This window comes from Rhodamnia argentea, chromosome 2 (assembly GCF_020921035.1).
Source record: "Rhodamnia argentea isolate NSW1041297 chromosome 2, ASM2092103v1, whole genome shotgun sequence".
Lineage (NCBI taxonomy): Eukaryota > Viridiplantae > Streptophyta > Magnoliopsida > Myrtales > Myrtaceae > Rhodamnia > Rhodamnia argentea.
Genome location: NC_063151.1, coordinates 2379207 through 2405934, shown reverse-complemented (window position 1 = coordinate 2405934; position 26728 = coordinate 2379207). Strand labels below are relative to the sequence as shown.

Sequence of the window (26728 nt, the reverse complement as noted above, 5' to 3'; positions counted from 1 at the left end):
GAGAGAGAGAGAGAGAGGGACTTCTCATTTATTTCCAATGATGTTAATTCTTTACATACAAAATTTTACAACTTTGCTCATTAACGAGCTCGTATACTTTCCTAACAAGAAGCTACAACAATATACAAACAAATACAACTAATTCAAAATGTCATAACCCGCCACAATTCAAAATTTTTTACTTGCTCTTCTTAGTCATGCACAGACAGGTATCTCTCTGCTGTTGAGAGCAAGATTCAAGGGCTTCCTGTACTCTAAATAATGCATTTCTATTCATGGAAATCCTCGTAAGGAGAGGATCCATTGGATGAGTCACTCTCAAACGCTGTAGTCTCCCTTGGAGAAGACGGAAGGGATTCTCTTGCTTGTGAAGATGAACCTGACAAAATGCAGCAATATATGAGTCCCAAGATCAATTTTGAAGCATTCGGATCATGGCAAGTGAGTGGACCAATGCTCTTAAACTAGTTAAACAAGTGATATTGTAGTAACTGCAAAAGTAACTAGAGAGAGAGAGAGAGAGATTATGGCCAACCTATTGTCAGTGAGCTAGAAGTTTGTATTGGCTTATCTTAGTTTTATAGCTTTTTTTGGACTTCTGCCACTTAGAGAGAGAGAGGATATCAATGCGTTTATACAGTTTTACGGGCTTCAACTGGAGATAGATTCGCTGACAGTTCCACAAAACCTTATTCTTTTCTGGTCCTATTCGACTTCTCAGGCAGAGGGGAATAGAAGGCCAAAGGTATAATCAGGACAAACTTGAGAAAGGAAAAGCACAAACCTTTCTGCCCTCTGGCGCGGAACTTCTTCGTGTGTCGCCTAATGAGCCTCTTTGCTTTAGTTATGGTGAGCTGCCTAGCAAATGGAGAGAACTCCAAATCACTTTCACTCCATTCACCATCATTTTCTGCTTCACCCCGCATTGTCCGTAGAACAAACTTCTTCGCCTTGCGACGTTGGGTGTTAAAAAGGCCTCTTATGGAAGTAACAAAACCATCACCTGCTCCGTCACTGGTACGCTTAGGCCAGGATATAGGATTCTGTTCATTCTTCTCAGCCAGACCTCCTTCATTGTCACTAAAATTTAGATCGCTGTCAGGAACGCCAGTCCCATTGTGCTCTCTCTGGCTATGTGCTTTGTCTTTGAATTTTTTACCCTGCGCAATACATGCAGAAAAGAAATGTAAAGATGAAAATGATGGAGAAGGCTTAGCACCTGATACATGAGAAGAACTCAAATGGTGAAAATCCTGAAACACTGTCCCCTTGAATTTTTCTCAGGTCATACTTATCAAAGTTAATATCACTACAAACAAATCCTACATTGCTTATTGGGAAAAAGCACGGTCAACCATGTTGAAGTCTAAAAGTTTTAGCATGAGTTCCAACCAAAGGAAAAATATCACAATTTAGTGGTGTAGGTTGCAATTAAAGGCAACTCAATTTGGACATTTGTTTATTGTGACTCTTCAATACCTGCATCCCAGTCACGGACTTCAGGACTCCCCATATAATATGCTTCTTCACTCGCGAGAAGAGTCTTCTCCATGTGCCAGTAAACTCCACACGGTGAAATGTATCCATGAGCAACTTCAGATCATTCACAACAAATCTCGATCCTTCGTAAGTTACCAACAGCTCCACCTACGTCAAAGAAAAAAAAAATTCAGACGTGATGAGGTTGCTGCAGTTCTATCGCAATAACATTATTGTGCATGGATAAGAGCAACCTGACTGATCTTGATATTGTGAAATTCCATTAGCTTTCGTGGTCTAGATCTTTTCTCGTTGTGTGACTTTCCTAATTTCTTCTCTTCATGAGATGACCGACCAGCTTTGGCAGGTCTTGAATCCTTGAGTTTGTTTCGAGAAGATTCATCTTGTTGCTCGGCAAAACCAAGTGGCCCACCCTTCAAGGAAGAAATGGCTGAAGACTGAAGCTGTAAAACTAGTTCATTGGCAACAGATTCTGCAACATTTTCTTCCCATGATCTGTCAAAAGAGGATGTCCTTCTCAATTCCGGGGTAGTACCACAGACGACGTTTGCTTTGAAGTTCTGCACCTTAGACAGCTTCAACCAGTTGAAGAGTTATTAACAGAAAAAGAGAGTAAGTTCTGATTTCGATGCCAGTTCTACATAAAGAAAAAGTCCATCAATACGATAAACGCAGCAAAATTGGTCTACATCACATGGGTAACTGATAGGAAGGACTACCAATCATCCAGTGCAAAAAAGATACCAGTTACTAGAACTAATGTACTGATTACCCAAACTGTACTTCTGCAGATAGGTTTCCCACTAATGCCATGATAAGGTAACTATAGGAAACCAGAAAAGAGCAACAATCAAGTACTAATTGGCCAAACAAAAATTGGTAGAAGCAATCATGTACTGGTTGCCCAAATAATAATGATTCATAGGCTCCCCACCAAAGACATAAAATAATTGAGGAACTCACTTGCAGTGTATCTGCTGGAGAGGACTGACTATTTGAGGGTACTGTAGGGACAGTAGACTTATAAGGAACTTCAGATTCTCTTGCTGAGGAAACATTTGATGTTGACGCATCATGAGAGGAGCCTTTCTTCACCCTTTTGGAGCTGACAGTAGTTGAAACCTTCCAGACTTCCTGCATTATTGTAAACTATCAATTGCAAGCCTTGTAAAGGTTTGCTGACAACTATCACAAAAGGACTTCTCTAAGGAAAATTGTCACAAATGTAGAAGAGCACAGTCTGATCTGACCTGTCGTCGTTGAGAATCCTGTTCCTCTTCAGGGAAAAAATATTCCCACATCATTCTGTACATTGTCTCAGTCAAATGGATCCTAAGGGGGTAAATCTCTACCTACAATGTCGGAAAATGGGTTGAACAAAATAACCTGTCATGATGAATTCAACTTCCTATAGTATGTGCAAGTTTCAATTTTCTGAAATTTATCTGCAATTCAAGCCCAACATGTCTCTACACGATTTAAAAGCATATGCTCCTGCAGCCACTATTTTATAATTGGAAGTGACTATAGAAATAAACGGCATTACCTGGAAAAGTTCAAGAGGAGAATTCCCATCCTTGGGAGCTCCTTGTTTTGCATCAACCCGAAGCATGACCTTTCTGAAGATGGAAAAAGCGAAAGATTCAACAATTCTTCCAATGCAGCAAGAGAAACTTTACAATGAACTTGTCTGATCTACCAGAAGAAAGATTACACAGCACTTAACAATGCAAAAGAACAATATCGGAAAATAGAAAAGCAGAGATAAAGCACAGAGATTTGAAAAGCAGTCAAATACTAAGCACATGGCAATGCCAAGATGACACGTGATTAAACGTAGAATGCAATACACATAGAAACACATACACTTCAAATCAATTGATGGACCAGCCCCAAGCTAACCTGTGCATGATGAAGGAAATATCTGAAGACAAAATTCACTGGAGAGATGTCAAACACTCTCTTCGGTCTAATCTTACTAGAACCACTATTATTAGATGCTAGTTCGTTTTGATGCCCAAGTAACACATAATAGAGTAGGAGAAAGCCTATCAAAATGGTGCTAAAGTTAGAATACTGTCCTACCCAAAAGATTCATTTCATAACAAGGAAAACTAAAATCACAAAGAAAACGAAACTATCTCTCCCTCCTTCTATCTCTCCCTCCCTCCCTCTCTCGAAAAGAGAACTAGAAGAATATCTAAAGCAACCACTGCTCTAAATTTCCTACTTTCATTGCTTAAAGTAGTTGCCAAACAATTCAGGTCGGTATATGCTGAGAGGAGCCAAGACCGAACTGAATTATCACGCACTCGCACATGACGTACCATCTCAAAAATGATGAGTCCACCAAGTGCCAAAAAGGAATTCCATATGAGATGTAAAAACAGCAGCACTATCAAGATACTAGTTCATCAAGACAAATAAAAAACACATTAGTTGTCTTGCAGGCAAGACTCGCCCATACATATAGTCAAATATATTCCTACTATCACTGTCAGGAGTGGAATAGGCGGCGCTGACAGCAATGATGGTTATTGTTATGTGATAGGTAAAAGACAAGAGGGATAGACGATTATTTGCCGAAAGATCAACCAAGATAGAATAAGTTAATTCGAAGGAGATTTTCAGAATCATGAAGTAGGATCACGTTCAGAAAGCCAGAAAGACAAACTAAAGACGTAACACAATAGCAATAAATGTCATCGTTGGACCAATTATTACATTTAAGCTATGCAGCTATAGAAATGCAGAGACGAAAATAGCAACAAGCAATACTAAAAACATAACATGACTAAGCATCAGCAGTAAAAGTACTTACTTTCCCCATTCAGGTGGAGGATTCCATGCAGATAAAAGCATATCGGACTTGGCATCAGGCAGGCAGTTCCTAACAACAACGAACTTTGTTGTAAAACGTGCAACGCCGACGTCCTTGTAGTCCCGGTCAAAATCATAAATCTGCCAGAATAATTATATCAAGATACACACTCAATTATCATATGAATAACTCAAAGATAGTAAACAAGAGCTTCGGTCTGCCAAAAGGCAAAACTCAACAAACAAGAGCCGGGGGAGCAAAAACCAAAGACAAACCCTAACCCAAAGATAGCAAATGGCATACATATAATCAGTAAATATACAATACAGGAGTGGGAATACAAGAGAATTTGTTTACATCAGATAACCTACAGAGTGATAGTATAAAGCACACCTACAAGCTAAAGTTAATCAGTTAAGCAAAAACAAGAAAGAAAGTTGATCCCAACACCATAAAGAAACAATACAGGCAAAAACCTTTTCCAACAGCTTCCATGACAATGTTCAAAAGGAATGATCAGTCAAACACCAGTAAATTGTCAGTTCTTTCAGAAGACAGTGAAAAAAGAGTTCCAGCCATGAATGCACAAATAGCAAGAGCAAGAGAAAACTTGATGGTTAGAAATCATCCTCCTAAATGTTTCAGACCAAGATATATAAAGAGATTTTGCTAGCAATATCATGCAATTTTAAGGGATGTGTCTTCAAAAATCATCCTACGATCAAACTCAACAGTGAGTCAGTAGAAATGAATGCCCCTAGGATCATCAGTTGCTCAACCTGGCTATTTCAGATACTGACATGGCATAGGCAATGCTTTGAATAATTAGTCTAGCATCTAAGGCATTTGACATCTACTTTATGGAGGGACCACAAAGATATGGCAACAGAATTTCAGATGATAACTGGAAATCCATAAGCCAGACGGATCAGCAATTTATACACACCATAACATCTACAAAAATGTTGATAGAACAGATGAACAGAAACTCCAATCCAAGCGCATTCAATTGAACTTGCATTCCACCCTTCAAGAACCAGCCATGTTCTCAATTAAAGTTGAGTGACGATTTTTTCATTCAATTCACATTAAACAACCCAAAGGAAAAAACGAAAGAAGAGAAGTTAATGGTTTGAAGATAGCATGTTATGCTCCAATTGCGTTCTTGTGTCCACGGCAAGTCGTGCACAGCAAAACAATAATTCCCCATTTTAGCCCTCAGTAGATGAGTCTCTTCTCAATAATGTAATCCAAGGTGGGACAACCTTCAAACAGAAGTGAGCCATCGACGAGGAAAGCCACTATCCACTCTCCAGGCATTTGTACGCGCCAGAGTGAAGCAAACACTGTCAGGCGGCCAAAGGCGAGCATCATGGTGGTTATGCCATTTAAGCTCTTGTTGTCAGTGGTGGAGTACTCACGCATTCTTAAGTCGATTAGACGAGAAAGAAAAGGTATTGACTTTCCATATATTGTTTGCCTCTTTGGACACTTAATCAGTTTCATCCGTATCTAATGTATATTAAATCCGATTATACCATGCAAGGTTCAGTTTACACTCTTATCTTTGACTTAAATCCGGTTCTGTGTCCACATCCAATTTATCATGTAAGGCATAGCTTACGCAATTGCTCCTATTTGGTAGTTTCCGTAATTACTAAATAGTTGGGGTTTCTCTTCATGGATTAGATTCAAAAGGCCGTTTCCCAATTCTATCTTTCTTCAACAGGAGGAATGTATGGGGGATCCAGTGCACCATCAGGACCTTCTGGGCCTGACGAGAGTGTTGCATTGCTCTTCTATAGTTTCGATGAACTCGAAGGGAGCAGGAGGTGGGGTCTGGGCCCAGCCACAACTCCCATCTTCTAATCATGCAGATTAGTCAGACCAAAAAAAAAACATCATGCAGATTAGTAAATAAAATTTACAGATAGCATATATGTATTGAGTATCTCAGATGATGTATTTAAGGAATTAAGTTGTCTTAATAATATAAGTAGAGCCCCTAGTCAAAGCGATTAATAGTCTCTCGTCTTTTCTTTCTTTCCCCTCTCTAGTGAGCCTCAAATCTTGGCATCCTCAAAAGCACTGCATTTAGGAGACACCCTTTCATTCACGTAGCCAACCTACTTATCTATTCTCATTATTAAGGGACAGACCATTTTTGGTGTCTCTCCTTCTTTTATCACCATATTTTTTTTAAATTTTCAGATAGATGTTACTTCGAGAAAACTTCCACTTAACTCTTGCCTCAGTAATCACCATCCACTACTTTCTAGATTTAAGCCTCGAAATTATTACTTATGTAGTGATGATTATACTGTCATGAACACACATAGTGCATGTTGGTGCCAGTCTTTTCACTAAGATGTAGTCTTATTGTTCATGTTCTCATAAAACCTATATTTAACTAGAACTAGAAGAGCAACCCTTCCAGTTAGTCACCTGGTCTAACGAGTTAAGTGAGGCCTCATTACAGCCTTGTTCCTCTAGAAAATCCCCCTCCATGGTTTCATCTCGTCTTCAACGTCTAAAGAGTGTTAGTGTTTCTAGCATTATCCTACCAAAAACCCCTCTTAAAGAAACCAATCAAACAGGCCCCAAAAATGGCCACTTCGACTCCACTGCCTCAAGCTCCACTAGATCCACATACAGTACAGTATTGGGAGCTCCAGCTGCTCCAATCTACCTAGTGAGATATCAATAAAGTAGGGAATTGTATTGAAGCGAAGCTAACAAAATCCTTTGGGCACCATCATGCTGGAACCAAGAAATATCCATTTTAATTTCCAGTTGAAGCTTTCGAAAGGCTACACAACTAAAGCATGATCCCACACACTACGTTTCCAAAACATGCTACTTTCTTTATTTTTAAATAGCACAAGAAAAGTCCAGCAGGAAAGATCTATTTATACAATTTGAGGCTGACAAGATCTGCCGAGGCTTATGGAGTACTCACAACTCAGTCATGAAATATAGCAGAAAAGCACTGTCGGTTCCAAGCAGCAGAAGCAGCAAAACCACCAGAATAGCAAACAAACCATATACCCAAACCATGAACCATGAGGTAGGATTGGTTATGATCCACCTACGTGCTGGATGTAATACCACATCATCTAACCTAAAGAAGTGAAAGCATGAGAACATGCTCACCTACATCTTTTCAGGTAGTATTCTTTGACTACTAGTTCACAAAACCAGAAAAGGAAACATAACCAATGAAAATGAGTATCAAATGGAATATTTCATCTCTAGAACCATGACTCCATAAATGCAATAGCTGATCACGAACGAGATCACTTTGATGTGACAGGATGCAATTCCATCATAGGTGAAAGATAAATCTGACTATAATTAAACGAAACGAAACCCATACGCTATCCTTTGAAGTACTTACCATGTCATTTATCTCAGCCTCAGCAAAAGATTTACCATCTACAAGCATGCTCCAAACCACTTTTTTAATTTGTAAAGATATACGCATTGCATATGATGGACTTTTATTCTTCTCCTTCTCCATTAGTCGTAACTGGGCGGCCTTTTGTAGAGCCGCCCTAAGTGCTAAAGATGCTGCCTTCTTCAACTTTTGTGCATTTAAAAGCTCTCTCTGAAGTCCTTGAACCTGCAATAATGAAGCTTGTATGCTTTGTGATGCAATACCACAAAAGAAAAAAAGAAAATTTCATAATATCAATAGCAATTCAAAGGCGAAATTAAAAGCATGCGCAATGCATGCATAGACAATGCATCATTCATATTGCAGAGATTACCCAAAATTTAAAAATAAAAAATAAAAACCGGAAAAGCTGCAAATAACATCAAAACCATTCATAGAAAGAAAGGAACAGATACAAACAGAAGCCATTTTTATAGAAGACCAATCAAATCCTTGGGAAAATTCAACTAACATAACTATCAGAAAGCCTTTATCTAATGTCCAGATTTCTATTAAGAAGTTCAGGTTAAGTGAAGTGGCTTAAGTTGCTTCAGGAAAAAGACAATTGTTACAGTCACAGACAGAAACCTCCTGGACAGATTCCGCCTAATACTATTAGCACTAATGAATCAATAACAGGGACATGTTACTGGATTCACCCTTCCATATCACAGTTGCATGTCACATTTTGACTTGCTATGACCGGACTGGCACCTCAGATAGGAATGCGAACATATGAGACAACAGATCAGAAAACTATGCATGTGACCACAAAAAAAAAATATTAAAAAGTGATTTGCACAAGAGCACTAAAACATAACGATAAATTAATTAATGCACAAAAGTCCAATAAAAAGTGTGTGTTGTGTGACTAACTATAGAGATCGCCATATACAAGGAATTTTCTCTTACAACTAACCCTCCCTAGTAGTTCTATACCCCAAATCCAATTACCTTTGCCCAATTGAAATGGTGTCACGAATTAACATAAGCAACAATATCCTTACAAGACATTTGTAATGTACTAGATTCTCTTTTAATGAAATTCTTTATTATTCATTCACTCACATGACTACATTCACATCAAGCCCATCTAAGAACCATGAATGTGCAAAATCGTTTTCAAATTATTTGAGAAGTGCCGACAACCAATTAATCCTCCTTATATTTGCCAAAAATCTTATAGTTGCCATTTAGTCAGAAAACTATACAAGGATTTCAGTGAATATTATATGTTTGGATGCTCACCAAATCAGTCTTTCCACCATTTACCATCCATAGTTCACCTTCTTTCTCCCGATGTAGGTCCCCTGAAGTTTCACCGTTATAAGACAATTTTCTAATGTCATCAATAAGCAACTTCTGGTCCCACTCTCTCTGTTCCAGGCTGATTTTCGCAAGTTCTACTTCTTCCACCCCATCAGGAACCACTTCATCTGCCTCCTCTTCAACATCTTCATCGCCATCATCAATGGGGTATGTCAGACTACTTTTCCGAGGCCTGACAGGTAACGTAACTCCCGCTCAAAATTGACACAAGCAAGCAACCAATATAGTAGCACAAATAATCTGCATTTCTGTCTATCCCAATATTACATGTCAGTCCACAAAAGCTAAAATGTGGACTATGATGACCAGGGAATAGAGATATCCTTATGTTCAACCTTCAGCAAAACTCAACTTAGGCCTAACAAATAACATAAAGAATATGCATGAGCTCATGCCAGGGACATATTAGCAACAATCGAAATTCATACACTGATTAACAAGAACATGATGATCAGAATTCAGTATCCTACCTCAGCTAGAAATTGTAAAAAAAATTATCAAGCTCAAAAATAGGAACTAATCCTCACTTGGGGAGACGCGCAAACAGAAGATTCGTCAACACATCAAGCATAACCTGAAATTGGCGAGAAGTCATTGTTGCCGTTATATCATCAGAATTAAATGCAAGCTCTTTCAAGGGCTTCATCTGCAGCAGAGGATTAAAAAAAAAAGCGAGATCTTATCAGTTGACTAGATGAAAGCCTCTGCTAAAGTTTGAACATCAAAAAATCATAAGCATTCCTGAAGATATGCAAACACCAGATCATGTGCATTCCTGGACAAGTAGAGAGCTTTGTCACCTTCAAATCTGGAGTCCCACCTTTGTGCCTTGTATAGCGGAAATACATATCACATGGCAGAAAAACTCTTTCAAGTAGAGCACCAGTGCGCTTCACTTTAGCTGAGCTTTTTAGAATTTTTGGGAGCCACTGAAGTCCAGCCCCAGGATCAACATCAGTGGGTGCAACATGAGCTTGGACTCTCTCCAACATGACAGAGAGCTCCATGCGTTTCCATGTCATTTCAGGTTGAGATTCTGGAACATTTATCTTTCCAGATCCAAGTGCTTGTTCAATAATTTCATGTCCGAGATGGAGAACAGAATGAAAGGATCGCGCCAAAACACGGCCGCTAACGGCAGCAAGCAGAAACCTACCCTGATTAGGTATGAATCATAGCATCATATCATGAGAACCATTCCAAGGAAAGTTTCTCCTACTCTATTTTCTTAGATTACTTAATGAGTTCATTGAGCTCCATTCACATATCATTAGACACCTATACACACAAACACACCCCATGCAAGCATGCACGCACACTAATATATTTAAGAAATCAGAAACAGTAAACTGTTTCAGGGATGCGTTCTACACTGAGAAGTGTTAGTTACATGCCATACAATTTTCAAGGAGGGTAATCTCTGTAAAGACAAATAGAAGTGTTAGTTACATGCCATACAATTTTCAAGGGGGGTAATCTCTGTAAAGACTCTCCTTCGCATGTATCACTGACTCTGCCTTCAAAAGCACTCCATCAGTTCATTTAAGTTTTGATTATTCTCACTGAAAGACACGATTCAAGCGATTTTGACTCTTTCCGTGACATTCTCTGATGTGTTGACCAGATCATTAATCATGACGGTCCATGCAAAAAGAAATTCGAATTGCAGGCATAACATACATATAGAGATGCCCAAACAGAGTAACAAACAAATGGTACATCCAATGAAAAGTTCTTTGTGAAGAAAAGGATAAGGCAAGGAAAAAAAAAAGATTCAGCAGAAATACTATTGACAGGATTAAAATCCATATTCAAGTGATGTTTCTGATGATAGGAATTCTATTCAGAACTTACATTGGCTTCTTCCGAGTGTAGATTAAACTGCGGTTCAATAACATTCACCATAAAATGCCGTGTGCCCTCCTTCTCAGAATCATTTGTACTTCCATTATTCACTGGCACAAGCACCGCCAACAATCAGTTTATTATTACTCATAGAGGCTTTCAAGTATTGTGAGATAAAGCAAGCATAGTATTGAGACTTAAGATACAGCCCAAAAACAAAAAAAGTACGACTTCAGCAGAACTTCATGTGGCCAGGTAGCGACATGCCATTTTAAAATATAACCCATGTTAGAGGACACTTCCAAGCCAGTAAGAACCGTCACTTGTTTACAAAGCTTATTTTGCTGATTGTGTAAGGATTTATAAAAAGCATTTGTTTAGTACAACTGAATCTATAGAATAGTTGGGTTAATATTTGGATTTTGAGGGTATAAATTCAGCTTTTGGGTTAGTTTAGACTATCGGACATGTACTATTATCAAGGGCTAGACATTTTGTGAAATCCCCAGATGCTTCTGCATACTCCAACCTCTGACGCTTCTTAACTCCAAAGGAGAAAACAAATAATAATTCAGAAAGTTCTCAGTAAAAGCAAAACTAATGGAAGATTTACTGTCCCTTTAAGAACCCTGCTTACATCAATCTCATCTGCACCAAACTTCGACAGCCCAGAGTCATCTTGTAGGTGTTATTGCATGGACTGGCATGCACCACCTTGGGTCCATTGGCCCATCAAAATCGGTGGATCCCACCAGGTTTAACATGGGGCCACCAGATTCAGCACTTCAAATTAATATAAGATTGCAAGCACCCAGTCCATTTGAAGTGGCTCATGTCTCGAAGAGTTCTAAGCTACTTTGCCACATCTGGTCTAGCGCCAAGTCACATCCCAGCAGCATAGGTGCCCTTGCCCCAAGGGCCAAGTCCAAGCATCAGCCCATGAAGTGGCATGAGCAGGTTCACGCATTATGCTCTAAGAAAGCCAATATCGAGGGTTGGCTCATTCTAGTTGAAATGACTATTCTTACCATTAAGTAATCAAGACCCTAAGATATTTCTGCAGAACTTAACAATAATACTCTGCTTTTCTAAAACTTGCATTATCTTACAGGAATGTAATCCCCATATCTCCACGTGGTGCGGACATAATTGTAAATTGGATTCTACAGTGACCTAACAGTACTTCTAAAAGTTTCAATGCCCTCACAAAATTCAGGATAGACGGTAAGTCAGAGAGACCAAATTTTGGGGACTTAGATTATCATTTCATGATGGTAACAACTTCTGTTCACACAAAAAGTCCAGTTTTATATAAAAAAAAAAAATTGGGGGGGAATCAAAGCATTTGATCGGCCCTCGTAGTTTAAAATAAACAAAGTTATCAAATGACGCTTTCAACAAAAATTTAAACATCAACTTAACAAATTAGTTACTTCCGATCAATCTCATGAGTATACAGACATACCAATGGCAGCAGATGCTGAATTCTCTATCTTGACTGAAGATGATGGAGATGAAAGCAATGCTGAAGTCTCTGCAAGTTGTGTGGAAGGAGCACTCCCACTATGGCCAGAAGAAGAAGCCTTTCCCTGATCATTCTGATGCATATCAGCTCCATCATCTGCCTGGTTTTCCTGATGTAACCTCCTTTGGGCATAAAGTCGTGAAGGAGAAGGCTTGGGAGGCTCAAATGCTTTAGATATTCCACCAACCCAAGACCAAACAGCATCTCTGTTCTCAATTGTCCACAATAGCTTCAAGCCATAGACAAACACGCGTTGACAATTGTCAGCTATGACCACATTGTATCCATCATCGTCACTCTGGTCAGATCGTGCATGCTCATCACTCTCGCTTCCATTTTCAAATTCAGACCTGACATAGGTCATCTCAAGATTTCTCCTGCCACCCTCTTGCCATGCTAATAACCTGGCAGGATCAGCTTTTGGAGCCTGTCTTCGTATGGTAAAATAATCAGATGAGAGCAAAAAACCATCATCACGACGCTTCTCTGTGCAATTGATCACATTGTTGCCCTTCTCACTAGGAACTCTATCCATGGATATGGATTGCGGACTTTTCCTTGTCCCCTGACCTGCTTTTGTAAAAATGGGACCATTACCAGTGTCTTTATACAAAAATGCCTTGGGCATGTGAAGGTCAAGACCCTGGTAAACAAGATCAATAGGTTCACGCTTGCATTCAAATGTGTATTTCTGCTTTCCCCGACTAAAACACATTTCATACTTCAGCTTTGTTATATTGAATGTTAGGCCTTTGGCAGGGTCATCTTCAGCTAAGGGGACATGCTTTATGCAGGTGGGAGTAGCATCTACTCGCAGCATAAATTCTGTCATCACCTTGTCTAGGGAAAGGTTGCCCGATCTAACAGCTCTTGGAACTCCAAAACGAGGCCATCGAGAGAAACTGCGCAGCTTGTGAGGAGGATTATAATTCATACCCCAGAACTTTAATATCCAGGCCAAGTCATGGGCCCCAAGGTTGAAAGTTGGTGAAACATTTGGAGTACTTTCAGAAGGATGGGGACCGCAGATGGTTTCATCAACAGCAACATCAACTCCCTGAGTAGACTGATATTGTTTCTCAGATTGTGGAAGAGGTCTCAAAGAGAAATTCCACCTGAGAGAGAGAGAGGTAGATCTGAAGGGGTCAAACACTTTTTCCCGAGGTTTTCCTTCATTGGGAAGTGCAAACAAATAATGATTGAGTGGATCGCCAGATTCGCACTCCCAGTTCATCGTGACTTCAAGTGTAAAAGCTGGTGTTTCCAGGAAAGCATCAGATAAACCAGTAGGAAGTTTTAAACTGCGGTTCTTCCCTAAACTTTCCAAGCTGCTCAAAAGAACCTTGAAATCCTTAGTAGAAACATAAACTCGACCATCTGATTGCTGGATCTCCATATATCTCGAAACAAATTGAAGTTTGTCAAGCTTTTCGTAAGGATCAGTTGTGGCGAGAACATACCATTTCGTTTCTGAAAAGAATAAGGTGATGTTTCCATGGATGTAATTTCTTACTTCATCCCACCACGGCAAGCTCCGCTCTTTCTTAGGTGGCTGAATTTGCTGTGTAGTATTCCTAAGGCTTAAATTCGCCCGGCGAAGCGCAACAGTGAAAGCATAGCTCACATCAGCGAAAGATGGTTCATATCCCACTCCAAATGACATATCTGCTGTTTCAAAATATATAGGCAAATCAAAGTATGTTTTCACTGGAGGAGTCGTGCCACTAGCGGATCGAAGCAGGCGCACTTTTCTCCATCTACCAATAAAGACTTCTTGGTGAATCTGGGGTTGAAAACATGTTGCCTAATTCAAATATGAAACAAAGAAACATATCAGCTGCCTAGGAAGAAAACGAGTCAGATAAAGCAAGTGACTGAAGCCAGCAAAGAACAGAGAAAAATCCATCATTTCAATTTAAATTACCCTTGAAAAGAGAGAGAACTAGAAGACAGTTATAATCCAAAAATTGCACAGAATGGTTGAAGGATATTTCTGCTTCCAATCAACACTATACTTGTTCTGTTAAACAACTTGTGTATGTGCTCTGCCTAAGTGGAACAAATTAACACCCGAATGGCAATATCATCATAACCACAATGCGACTGTGGATAAACCAAAGTCTCATCTCATATTTGCATAGAATTCACGCGAAAGCAGCAACTATAGACTGCAGAACCTCCATTTTGGCAATGTAATACATGAAATGAATGCCAGACGATGAATACTGACAGGAATTATCTTTATCTTCTTTTGAAAGAGTTACTGTCAGATACCATCTTCTTAGGAGAGTAACTATTCATAGCCTCACTCAATCCATAAAGGTGATCCTGAAATGCCTCACTTTCTAAACTTACTACTTAAAGTTGCATAAATCAACAAGCTCCAGTGGCCTTGTCTTTGAGACCTTACCTAAAACAATAGGAGATATACTTAAAATCAGAAAACCTATATCAAATAGACAGAAAAAGTAGGCAACAAGAGATTTTAAACTCAAGGGAAAAAAAAAAAAAAGGACCCTCTTAACTAAACAATAGTATCTTTATGACAGATCCACCCATTCAACCACAGAAAAGCATTTCATATGGACAAGCGTAACAGAGTGGACTTAAAAAGGTAGAGCAGAAAATAAGGAAAATAAACCAAAACATAACAAATTTCACCTGCTGCGCCAGAATTACACAGCCCTCACATTTACCAGAAGTTGCTGAGAACATAGGATGTGTGTAATTCCTTAACTGAACAACCAGAGTACCTGTGTGCAGGAGAATATTTCTTCCATAAAGACGAGAAAATGGTATGTCATTTTCACTGCATAAAGGATCAAGTTTCCTAAGTATATCTATCATCCCAGCATCTCCACCATCAATGCTAGTCAAGGTTAGATCTAAGTCAGTCGCAGATATTGAAAGAAGTGAAGCCCTGCTAGCACTAGGCCTAAAGCCAGCCTGAAACCCTTTACTGCATGCCCCTGAACCTTCAGAAGATCTTAACTTCTGACAAGCCTGGTAGTAAGATTGAAATGACCTTTTGTATATTTCTTCTTCGAGTTCACGCAAAGAAGATGGATCTTGAACATCTATTTCAGTTCCATCATTATTAGATTTTCTTTCTTGAGCACCATCACTTGTCTCTGCACTTTTCGTAGATAAGTTGCCTTTCATTGCTTCATCAAGATACTTCAATCTGACAGCTAACTCACAAGCCTCATTCTTCATAAGCTGATAATGTTCATCAAGCCAGCCCTGAATAGGTTCTTCCTCAATATCAGCAGTCAGTTTACGTATGCCAAACTTTATACACCCCAATTTTGACGGACTAGACTTTTTTGATTTCGAGGTTTCTTTCTTGAATGGAAATATGAGCATGGTTTTAGCCGCAGCTATAAGCTTCAAGGCCCGTAACATATCCTCAATGGAGTCATCAATGGCACGCAACTGTAACCTGTACGGCATACATATATGAAAATGAAGACCTTGCACTATCCAATCCCATTTAGTAACTGAAGATAGTTTCACATCAGATGAAGCAATACTGGTACTAGGAATACGTGAAACTTGCATCCGGGTGCTTTTGATTACCCTAGCCCCATTAAAACTTAGAGAAAATCCTTCAAAGAGCACTCCTATCCGGGCATTTTCAGAAAAAATAGACTGAATTTGTACCAATGCATCAACCCCATCTCCAACCTCAGCCGATATAGTCAACATCTCCACATCTATTGCAAAAATAGACTCCTTCTTGTGTTTGGCACTTCTTCCCAGTTCCTCAGCCATTTCTTTACTCTGATGAACATTTCCCCGAGAAAAGACATCATCATTACTAATGCTACCCAGTTGCTGAAGCTTCTGATGATGCATCATAGATTTCAAATTCAGAACAAAATCGAATAACGATAGATGTACTTCAGGTTCCCATCGCACTGTAATATCGGTTGCACTGAAAAGAGAGCAAACAGAGATCTCTTTGTGACCACCAGACCGTCGTACAAATTTAGCATTTTGCATGTCAAATACAGTCAATCCTGTAGAAGGATGATGCTCCTTCAGGTTTTCTTGATAAATTGATCTGGCCCTTTCAAGCTCCACCTGGGTTGTCTGTTTCTCTTTGTTTACACACACAGAGAGGTGAAAAATATCAAGCGTGACAGAATAGTTCAATCTCTTGCACTCTTTGTGTGCTGTGGATATTATGGTTGCACTACGTGGAGTACCATCAGCAGAAACACTAACTATGACCCGATCACCCTGTGACCCATAATTCACACGCTTGGGATCTGCAACAGTCATATTTTCCAAGCCTGCCTCACCACAAATGTTTATAGAACATCGCTCAAGATTAAATTGTACAAGTCGAGTCCCTTTTCCTGATTGCTTAGATGCCCGGCCCCCTTGGCTCTGTCCTGATCTCTTTCTAGAAGCAGAAAGGCTTTTGAAAAGAGCTTGAAAAGCTAGAGCAGTTGATATGAGGGATTCAACCCGCTTTAAGGTAAAATAAACACCCATACCAGTAACGTCAACTGAAAGAGCCAATTTAGATCTAGTAATTTCTTCTTCCAACGACTCCATGTCCTTTTTGCCCCAGTCTAGACTCACCTTAGCTATGTGCATCAAGGAACCAGAATTTGATTCAACACCAAAAAGGTTTTCATTCAAACATTCTTGATACTCATCTTCCATATGCAAATTTATCTCACCAAGCTCCATGTGAACAGAAGGACCCATTGTAGATATATTATTTGCAAAGACATGCGAGGATTGTGAACAACCCTGCAAAAAGAAAATTATATAGGATACCAAACAAACTAAAGTGAAACTTATGCTTTATAGGCTCAATAACAAGAAGACAAAGATGAATGGATTAAGTGCATTTTACATAGACACTTGAGCAAGAAAGATTAACAGGAAAAACTATATGTTAGTCATAACGCAAGATAAATCAAAACTGCTGAGCAATAACCTAAGAGCAGTATCCAAGCATTTAGAACTACATAAAGAATCATCCTCAAAAAGAAGATTAGAAATAAGAGAATAAAATTAGAAGACTTTGAGAGAGAGAGAGAGAGAGAGAGAGAGAGAGAGAGTACTCATTACATTATTAGCAAAAGTTAAAGGATAAATTTCAACCGTGAGGACTTCTATGCATTATCATATATATGGTAGATGTGCCACAGATTTTGAAATCGAGAAGTAAAAGCATCAAAATGGGATAGAAAAGATCTCCAGTGACAAAACCTTGCCCATTTCCTAGAAAGCATAATGCTGCAAGGTGAAGCCCAATTAAGAAGTTGACACAGAGGAAATGTTTTGGATTCATCATGATGGTTCAATGGATGATTCATCCATTCTACGAGGTCTTCCCATAGTCATCTCATTCATCTCGCTATGAACAAGAAACACTTAACTTTGCACCAGTTTAAAAGCAAAAGTGTCCCCATGTTTTAAGGTAGTAACCAGCTGACAGTACTTGCTTGATAACCAACAGTTCTTGTTAAACTAGCAATAGTTGCGATGTGGCCAACTTTTCAGGAGGAAATTAGCCTGGGAGCTAGAAGAAGTAGAATCCCCTCAATGTTGTAGTCGAGACAAACTCATACATCCTCGAATTTAGTAGTTAAGACATGCAGACATGCCTTCTGCATAGAGTAGGTCTGCCATCCAAGTTCAGTTAAGTGATTTCTGAATGGAGCGTTAAGGCACAATGGCATATCAAATGCAGCAGCACAATTCAGGAGAAATTATCTACATAAAATTTCTAGCTACAAACAAGTCCAAGTACCCAAAGGCTCATAGCAAACTCACATGATACAGAGGCAAACCACTGAAGCTATATAGCACAATAATCATTTCAGGAGCTGAGAGAGTACAAGTCCACATAATCACTTTAGAATCTGATGATAGTGACCTCTTAGATGTCACAGTCGGCTCCTGTAGCACCATTTTTTTCTTGTTTGAGGACTGGAGATGCAGCCATGGTTTTAATCTACTTATGAATACGTTGCACTGAGTACCTCCCAATTTGACATCAACTTCAGCTCTCACTGGCAATGTTGGCTGAAAATAGATAATTTATTACATGAGATAACAAATTACAAAAAGAAGAGCGAACTCATGCAGTCGGGCTTATGAAAGCTAAGAAATTATACATAATGATTGACAAGGGTATCGATACATAAGATTACAGTTGCAGACATATGTGTGAAGTATGTCAACAATCTACAAGCCTCTTTTCATGCCATGTTGCAGCCCCGTTGATAATTCTAAAGAGTTCGATTTTGGTGGATAACATGATCTTAAATTATAGTTTTCATCCTCGTACTAAAATTAGAAGGTTTATGACACAACTCCGCCAGCCTTCTTATGAGTCACAAAGTAACTCTGATGTGTTATAAGCTTTCGCACAATTACAGAATGGTGAAAAATATCGAAGTAATGAGAACACACAATTCAACTTGGCACTTATGCACAACTAAAAGAACAGGCCATGTAATATACATATAAAAGTAGACGGTGATTATTGCCGTAATAAAAAAATAGTTGCTTATTTAATTAAAACGTAATACTATGCAAGGTTTTAGAGAGATGGAATCCTTATTAAATCCAACTTAAAAACACATTTCATACAGCTTCCCTAGCTTACACAAGTCATTCATAGTTCCACGCAAGGAAAAAGAGCTAATAAGACCTTGTAGTCGTCTTTATACTTCAAGAATGTTGGCTAAAAGTAGCAGCTGCAAGATGGCTTTAAGCAAAGCGCAAATAGTGATGCAATGGTTATTCATGGTTTTATCGATGCCAGCAGATAAGACATCCTTTATTCTCATGTTCTGAAACTTAGTAATAAATTACTACAGCTGATTTTTTAAGTCCATGAGGGATTAGAACAATTGTTAAAGTATTAACCACTTGCAGACAAGATTTATGGTGACATATGTGCATGCATCTCACTTTTGCTTTTGTATGGACATTCTAAGGTCTAATGAGAGAAAAGTTTAAATTGTGCATTGCCTGTTTAATAATTCATCTCACATGTGAATTCTTGTTCGCTTCATTACCCATTCTTCAACTTCATGTGCATTCTTCATGTGATTTCATTTTAGCTTGCATATGAGGGAGTGTTCAAGAATCCCGCACAACTTATCCGCAGGATTTATGAGAGCCTTATATACATATACTTCTTCTCACATAATTAGTCTAAACAATCTGTTTGACTTCCTAACAACACTAAAGTGTTCTTGGTTCTCAACTTTTGGAAACCTAAGGGAAGTGCTATCCAAACCCCTTCTTCAGTGTTTCCATAGATAAGTAACATTATTTCCAACATGCATTGAATTTCAAACTTTCGCCAACTTCTTCTCCCTTTATTAATGAATCTATCAGACTATGTATTAGCCAGGATATAACAGGAAAAAACTTCTTTTCCGAATCAAATAGAACATGACTCACCTCTAGAGGAATGTACAGCAGAGAAATGACATCAACCTTCAGAATCTCCATAAGAGAAGTGCCAGCTTCTCTTAGCAGCTGAAATATCACAGATAATCACCGTTTAGAAAGGACGAAATGGAATGAAGAATATGAAACTGACTAGCAAATAACAGATTCACAATCTAGTACATGAATCTCGCTGAATTCCACTTGAACGTCAAGACGTGTACTCTCCCCGACATCCTCCATGGATCGAGTTTTCAAACATCTAAATTGAATGCCCATGATGTTATTTTCTACACGCAGGTCATGCTCTCGGTGACTAAACTTAATATCCACTTTTGGCAAACTGAAGGAAACCTGTCAAAAAAGGAATTGTTTTTGTTCAATAGAAGATTGCAACCAGTCAACGAGCTTCAGACAGCAATATGGTTGAAACTCTTAATAAATCAAGAATCTCGAACTTAAAGTAGACAATTTATGTAATCACCTAAACTTGTTAGATCCAGAATTGAGGAGATGATGAAAATGCTGGACCTTCATCAGATATTTCAAATTTAAAAGGCTATCATGAACTTTGCTTGGTATGAAGTAGGGGACCATCAGAGGAACCTTTGTGCTTGCTGGGAGGTCACGTATAAACCTAAGTTAGAAGGGTGTGTTACTATTACAACTTGTTTCTTAAGAACATGGTTGTTGTTCGGAAGCAGTGCTGTAGTCTGTTCAAAAAATTGTCTGCTTTCCAGGAGATGATCAGAAGTAGTATAGTTGGTGAACATGGACGGCATGATTACTGGGGCGTTTGTTTCCCAGGCAAGCCCCAAGAAATTGATCGCCTCCAGTTATGGAATTCTTTTCTTTTCTGAATATCAACAATAAAGTTGGAATCCTTACCCAAAAAAAAAAACAATAAAGTTGGAACCTTACCAAAAAAACAAAAAAACCAATAAAGTTGGAAAGAATCCTTAAATCCGATTAACTTTTGGAATATTCATAAGCACCAACCACTTTGTTCCTTCATCCGAATCTCTTTCATACTTCGTGGAGGTTCCAATTATGTCCACCATTCATTTCTTGTCTTGTATTTTCTTTAACTAGTAATGCTGAACTGCCGCTATTGCAGGGTAGACTTAAATAAAAGTTAAGTACCAAACATAAGAATCAAAACAAAACTTATCGACAAATAAGCACACACATATAAACTGCAAACAATTGCATCATCTTAAAGTAACCAGTAGCTTGCTGGTACTTCTAAATTATTTAGTCATATTTTAAATTGGAAACCAAAATTCATTGCATTCTTCGTTTTCTTCTTCGTTCATTTAGCCTACACTAAAAAACTTTACAACGCCAAAAAATGCAAATATACGTCTTCGAATAAATGGTCCGACAAAATAGTATAGCCAATCAAAGCCTCCCTAAAACCCCATAAGACAATTGATTGTGCCAATGAAAAATACTTTTAGTAGGTCGAGGTTATGCTACTTTCTTGAGCCACACATGACCCTTAGATAGTAGTGGCAATATAAACTCACAATGCTCCACCAAAGAAAGAAACAAAGAAAGTTCATAATGCATGTTTTGCGGAATATCTCATATGATGCAACAATCTGCCTGACATCCAATAGACGACATTTGTCAAGATCATCAATAATTGAACAATTTAGTAAGTTAACCATTCCAAGAAGCTTGGTTAGTATGGATTCTGCAGACAAATAAATTGTCAATGATGTATCATTCTACAAAAGAACTTACCATTAATACATCTTTAAGCATTTAGAACTGAATGAAGTTTTTTTATGCTGTGATCCAAGAGACAGTGATGTGAGTGCGTAAAAACAGCTCAATCACTTATGGAGCCCAAAACATCTTTACTTTATCATTGCACAAAGCTTTCTCCTTGTCGAGAGGCATCAACCATATTAGAAGGTGGTCTTGTATTTTTCTAAGGCACAACCTTATCGAAATTTGCACCCTTTACCAAAAGAGAGTTTCAATATGTGCTGCTTAGTTAATGAAGATTGAGTTTGTACAATGATAAGTTTAGATTCGCTGGACATTAATTCTACATTTCCCATTGAATCCCTACAGCTCTCTGCCTATCATAACATAAAACAGTTAGGCGAAAAGATGCCACAGTGGAGAGAAAGTCCATGTAATTCAGTACAAAGACAAAACTAGAGAGGCTTGGTTAGTACAAGACACCAGCTTGTGAAGCAATAAACTCACTAACCTTCTCAGGAAACATCGAACAGTACTTTGAAAGTCCTGCTTGTTTTCTGGGTGGATTTTTGCCAGCCGCAGAATCAGTAGTTTGCTCCATCTCTGTAGAAAAGGTATCAGATGACTTTTTGTTCTTCGAAAGTAGCGCCTCATTCAGGTACATATTGACTTCTCCACTATGGATGTCTACATTGTTGATAATTACACCAACTTCCCTACGTTCAAAAGAGCAATGCAATATACTTAATAGATAGACCAAGACTGTTGTATCTAAAGCTACAAAGAAAGGTCGTAATCATACACTGCAATTAGCTTTGAGACAAATAAATGAGTGGGGAAAAAATCACCTATCATGACCAAACTCGCAAGAAAGAAGCAACTCCTCACAGCTAAAAGGAGCAGAAGACCTCTCCATACCAGCATGTGCCATCTGGTTGTAAGAGTCACCATCGAGATTACATGACTGGTCATAGCTCACTCGTGATTCACCCAGGTAAACAAGAATAGGTGATATCTGCAGCTTAACCAACAGATTAGGTTTGGAGCCACCATCTTTAGATGTTTCCACTTTCAAATCCTTAACTTCAACATTAGCCTTTGGAGTCTGCCATTTACAAATACCCAGTTAAGAAAAATATGAAATCACCCATGCAGTGTTCTCTATGCTCATGAAAAAAGAAAAAAGACCAAAGACTTCATTAGACTGAACATAGGAAAAGCACATTGTGGAAAGCCATAATTCAATCCATATTATCTCAGCAGCCAAGCATAAAAAAATAAACATGGCAAGACCTGGCAGCCTAGCAAAATATATTTTAACTGATATACCTGGCTATAATACAGCTTCAAGTTTACACCGACTAATAAAAGTACTTTCAGACACACCACATGCTAATCTAGCGATCGGATATAGAATTTAGCAAGAATCGTAGCGTCTGAGGGAAAAAAACTACCAGAATCTTAGAACCTTACAACAGGAGGAAGGGTGGGATGGCTGGCAAAGAGGACCATTACACAGTAACAAGAACATGAAAAGAACATGCTACCTAGAGTGTGGAATTGGAGAGATTGAGCGACTAATTCCACTCCCTTGTCCTCTCCCCTTCAAGTGCCTATCTTGGTCAAAGTGGTGCAAATACATATCTCTGCTGCAACTCTATGTGTGTATGCACAAGTGTAAAGAGAACATGGAGTTGTTGAATAATCATGCCAATTGACTATTTTCTTCAATATTTATCACATCTAAACATACTTAGCACTTTGTTAACAAGTAACGCACCCAAAATCTCTCAAGGAATTACCTCAGTGATCCCCTTGAAAAATAAACAAAGTAACTCAAAGTGACCAAGTGAAAACACTTTCAAAACAAATCACGTGTACATAAACTAACATTTGAGAATTGCAAGTTACCTTCAATGCTAAATCTGTAATACTAATAGACAAGAACCTTGCAATATTGGCTACAAGCATCCACTTTCCCCTGCCCTTTCCCCTGCCCGAAGTGCTGGGTCTCCGACTTTTGACTTTCTGCTTACTTTTATTAGGAGGCCTGATCACAACCTCTAAATCAGATATCAGGACTTGTAGCTTGGGATCCCTCGAAAAAAAACCGGCCCCAAGCTTGACAAGAGACTGTCTCACGCTGACTCTAATTTCTCCAACAGACACAGATTCGATTGGACCCTGCATATTGGCAAGTCAAATTCATCAACCACAGTTTGCATTTCCTAAAATCCAGTTATTAAATGAGTTCTTTCAGTCCTTTGAGTCCAGATCCCCATCAATCCACCAAGAGTCCATGTTGTATTACATGATGCATACTTGACTTCCCTGACTAATGTTGTTTTCACCTTGCCCAGGGTATATAGGCACCGCTCCATTGAGGCCAGGAGGCAAGTGAAAAGAGCAAAATCCGTGACATTTTGTCATAAGGAAACTCTACATTGGCAGGTCATTAGGAGCATGGAATAAGAATATGAGAACCCAGATTGACCGGAATAGATGCTTAAGATTTCTAAAAGGTCTAGTTTCTCAATGAAGGAAAATTTAGCAGAGCAGTCAAAGAAGTGAGAAAAGAACCTTTTTAAATTTCACCACAATGTCTCGTACACATTTCCACCCACCAACTTTAAAGGCAACAGAAGCTCCCAAAACCCGGCTTAAAGCCCAAGCTACCAATCGAGAAGCAAAGCTGAAAGGAAAACGAAAACGAAAACAAAGACATGGATTAAAAAAAAGACAGCTGAAAAAGTAGTACAAGGGCAATCCACTGATAATGAACCAAAAAAAAAGGTACATAATTTCTGTGAAGTAACTTTGGCATGAAGCTTGCGAACAGTCAAACTTTAATGGATGAAACAGCATTATAAACCCCATGCAACAGCAAGAGCAACCTTACACCCCAACATGGTCAACTTTCTCTGTGCAAGTAAAACTCGATTTTCTCTTTGTTACATGAAGTAGTAAACTGAAAGTAAGCTCGGCCGATACTAAAGCATGGACGCAGCAATCATCAGAAGAACCATAAAACATGTCCGCAGGAATTATATACTGCATGGGATATATCCGATCAAACGACCATGCACTTTTTCGACCGGTCACTTTGATCATCACCAGGTAGTTTCCAATGCTCGCTCGGCTCCACTCTTTTCACCACTCACCAACGGTCACTCAAAACTAAAGTCACAACACGTCGTTTGCATTTCTTCCCAACAGCCGCAAAAATCCTTTTTTCCCCATCCATCACGAAGGCTTAAGGGCGATCTCAACACAGCACCGTCACATCCATCGCCCGTCAAGCTGATCAGTGAGGGGAATTTCAAGAGAGAAAGAAACAAAAGCGAATTCCCACGGGAGACGTACATGAAGAGCAACCACAGCACAATGGACACCAGCAAGAAGCCGAAGAGGAAGTTGGCGGGCGAAGCAGACCCCATTCCCGGCGGGCCCTCCGCGGAACTCGTCCGGTTGCCGACGTTGATCAAGACGGCCGCGGGCGAGGGGGAGGGCGAGGAGGAGGAGGAGACGAAGCGGGGCGCACGTCGACGGAGGGCAATGGCGGTCAGAGAGACCTAGGGGTGAGCCGGGGGGAGGGAGGGTTGCGGAATTGGTGGTGAGGGGAGAGCATGTCCTCTTAAATGGCCTGAAGATCGGAGGAACTGATGGTGAGTTTTTATGGCAGGATTCGAAGGATCCGATCCGCGATGCTCTCGGTCGTCACACAGAGAGCAAGAGAGAGAGAGAGAGTCTGATTTCTGATCGAGTGCGTGAGGGTGCAGACAAGGAAAGGTGTGCTCGCGTGCTCGGAGATTTTTTTTTCCTTTTTTTGTTTTCCACGATAAATTTAACGGTGGCGTTTTTGTTCTCCACAGAAAATTCTAAATAAAAGCCCGAAGTGCTTTTATTTTTCCTTTATTTTCTCAAATAAAGATTAGAAATTAACTTTGTTTCGAATGAGAGCATGAAGTATCTTCATTTTCTCAAATCAGGCCCTCAAATGGTAATAAAATCTCAAAAAAGGATTTGGTTTCAAGGATATTTTTGTCATTTCATTTTTTTCATTTTTTTTCTTTTTTCTTTGTCTTTTCCTTTTTCTATTCCCCACCGCGGATGCCCCACAGGTGAGAGGGGCCTATGTACTTTCCTCTTTTATGAATTTTTTTAATTTTAAAAAAAGAAAAAAGTCAAAAAATCAAAAAGGAAAAATAACGAAAATATCCTTTAGGCCATGCCTTTTTTTTAGACTTCATGGCCACTTTAAGCCCTTATTTGATAATGCTATGCCACTTCAAGCACTTACTTGAAACTGCTATGCCACTTCAAACTCTTATTTGAAACAAAATTTACTTGAGATCATTATTTAAGAAAAGAAGAGCACTTTAGACCCTTATTTGGAATTTTTCTCGAAGACAATGTAGTTCTGCGTGTGTCCAAAAAATTCAACATATGAAACATCAAGAAAAATCATTTTGAAGCAAAGTATTTGAATCATCAAATAATAAACCATTGATAAAAAAAAATATGTCAATATTGAAATTAAATTGATATATTCGACATTTGCAATCTTAAGTAAAGGTTATTACGCAGTGCAACGTAACTAAGAGAGCCATACCATTTAGGTAGGGTAAGACAGAATGGTACGAGAAAATATCTTTTATACCATGACCATATATTAATTAATAATCAAATGTTTTATATTTTCACTATGATTTGTAACCTTTGCATTTTCAATATATAACTTCACACTTTCCATTTACGATTTTGATAAATTAGTTTTGTCGATGTTACTTTCGTCAACTCAATAAAAGTAGGGAGTGTTAGAACTATTTAGATACCAGTGTAAGCTTGGTCCGTAAGAAAACACATATGAGGTGAATATTTCATTAGATACTCTTTATTCATTTCCTTACCTACTCAATGCAAATTTTCCCCAAGCAAGCAGCCCATCTTGCATGCATCCTATTCAAACGCTTTTGAACCATGAAATGCTTTAGAGTTTCATGGTCAGAACAAATATCCATTGGATAACGAAAAATTAATCGATCACAAAAACCCATTTTCCATGAACTGAAAACACCGAGCTTAGATTGAGGAAAATAACTTCCCCTTTTGGCGAGAAGGAAAA

General features: G+C 38.9%; 1 protein-coding gene across 4 annotated transcripts; it reads right to left on the bottom strand.

Moving 5' to 3' along the window:
• Positions 1 to 25377, bottom strand: LOC115749808 (protein SABRE). Of its 4 annotated transcripts, none has more exons than XM_048275239.1 (23): positions 24967 to 25377; positions 24184 to 24295; positions 23515 to 23787; positions 22452 to 22708; positions 22115 to 22319; positions 20071 to 20241; positions 19900 to 19977; positions 18256 to 18507; positions 15118 to 17223; positions 12397 to 14260; positions 10941 to 11041; positions 9887 to 10243; positions 9614 to 9732; positions 9006 to 9258; positions 7719 to 7943; positions 4322 to 4461; positions 3047 to 3119; positions 2751 to 2852; positions 2464 to 2634; positions 1734 to 2060; positions 1480 to 1647; positions 785 to 1160; positions 1 to 379 (listed from the first exon to the last, which is right to left on the bottom strand). In XM_048275239.1, the coding sequence occupies exons 1-23, from the start codon at positions 25038 to 25040 to the stop codon at positions 270 to 272; spliced, it is 7914 nt and encodes a 2637-aa protein (XP_048131196.1). In that variant the 5' UTR covers positions 25041 to 25377; the 3' UTR covers positions 1 to 269. The 4 variants fall into 4 exon arrangements, with proteins under 4 accessions (XP_048131196.1, XP_030542636.1, XP_048131198.1 ...); XM_030686776.2 differs by having other exon boundaries at positions 1734 to 2075; positions 24967 to 25375; XM_048275241.1 differs by lacking the exons at positions 23515 to 23787; positions 24184 to 24295; positions 24967 to 25377 and adding an exon at positions 23151 to 23473 and having other exon boundaries at positions 1734 to 2075.
• Between the last annotated feature and the right edge of the window lie 1351 nt (positions 25378 to 26728).